General features: G+C 46.1%; 1 protein-coding gene across 1 annotated transcript in view; it reads right to left on the reverse strand.

The window, feature by feature from the left end:
* LOC101854073 overlaps positions 1 to 1,228 on the reverse strand; it is a gene marked incomplete in the record, with an annotated part of 7,363 nt that overhangs the window by 1,452 nt on the left and 4,683 nt on the right. Inside the window, 1 exon segment of the mRNA XM_005094307.2 lies at positions 335 to 1,098. Coding sequence (XP_005094364.1) covers positions 335 to 1,098 — 764 coding nt within the window.

Consider the following 1,228-nt stretch of genomic DNA (forward strand, 5'->3'; position numbering starts at 1 on the left):
ATAATAATAATTAATAGATTTCTATAATAGTAATAAAATGCATATATAGCGCACATACACATTTTACGGCCTGCTATAATAGGGAATATATACCCATATATCATTTTATTTGAATTCTTATGAGCCATCTACTATTTGTGAGGAAGGAGGGTGGCTTCTGGGATTTCCATCATGAAAAACATGAGACAGAAAAAAAAGAGAGTGGGTGGAAGTGAGCGATCAGATAAACTTAAATGGCTACATTTTAATTAAGAGGGGCGAAAAAACAATGGATAAGGTACATTTTGAAAGTCATCTAAATTCAAATGCACTCTGAATATTGTCGGTGACCCACCTGTCTATGGAGTTGACTGAAATGTGAGACATCCTCCTGGTATTATTATCTCGACCTGGACTCAAGCTCTCATCGCGGGCTTCTCTTTCCGCTGCAGTGTGGCTGGAGAATAAAGAGTGACTTCTTGGACGCGCGGAGCCCAGCCGAGTCGACGAAGTGTCTTGCTGTTTCTCAACTAAACTGCCTCGTGGGGACAAATTATCCTTTGCAATACTTTTAGGTTCGTTGTTATCCTGCAAAGGCCTGTTTGCTTCAGCTACTGCAGAAAATTCCACATTTTCTTGGATCCCTTGCCTCCTCTGCCTGCCCCCATCGTTGTTGTTGTTTGAAGAACCCAGGTCAGTGGTGGTTGCCACGAAGGCGGACTCTGGTCGCGTTTGTTGAGTAGATTTGGTGGGAGCGTCAATGAAGACTCCAGTAACGGAATTGCTTCGTCGGAGAATTGGGCGTGCCGGTGGTTTAGTGTTGTTGGAGACCGTTGATGTGCTTTTCAGTAGCCGAGGACTGCTTTCGTCTTGAACCGTTATCGTAGGCAGTGGCAAAGTACTTTGCGTCATTTCTCGTCTGCTCGTAGAGACACGCCCACTGTTGAGATTCAGACGACGGGAGGCTGCCGCGATTTTGATTGCACTCGATAAGGACATGCTGCCGATGAGAGGCTTCATTCTCCCTTGTGAGTCCAGCTCACGGAACTTGTTGATGTCCTCAGGAGGGAGGTGGGACTTGATCAGCGACACTTTCTCCTTTAGCTTCTTGTGACGAGCCTGGTGGGATTTACAACAGAGATTTGCTTTAAATGTCTGACAGCATTATGGGGGGGGAATAAGAACAGAGCCAAAGTAATACAGTGGAACTCGGGTTCAACAAAGTCGTCGGACCCCCCCCCCCCCCCCC

The sequence above is a fragment of the Aplysia californica genome, unplaced genomic scaffold (genome assembly GCF_000002075.1).
Source record: "Aplysia californica isolate F4 #8 unplaced genomic scaffold, AplCal3.0 scaffold00079, whole genome shotgun sequence".
In the NCBI taxonomy this organism is placed as follows: Eukaryota; Metazoa; Mollusca; class Gastropoda; order Aplysiida; family Aplysiidae; genus Aplysia; species Aplysia californica.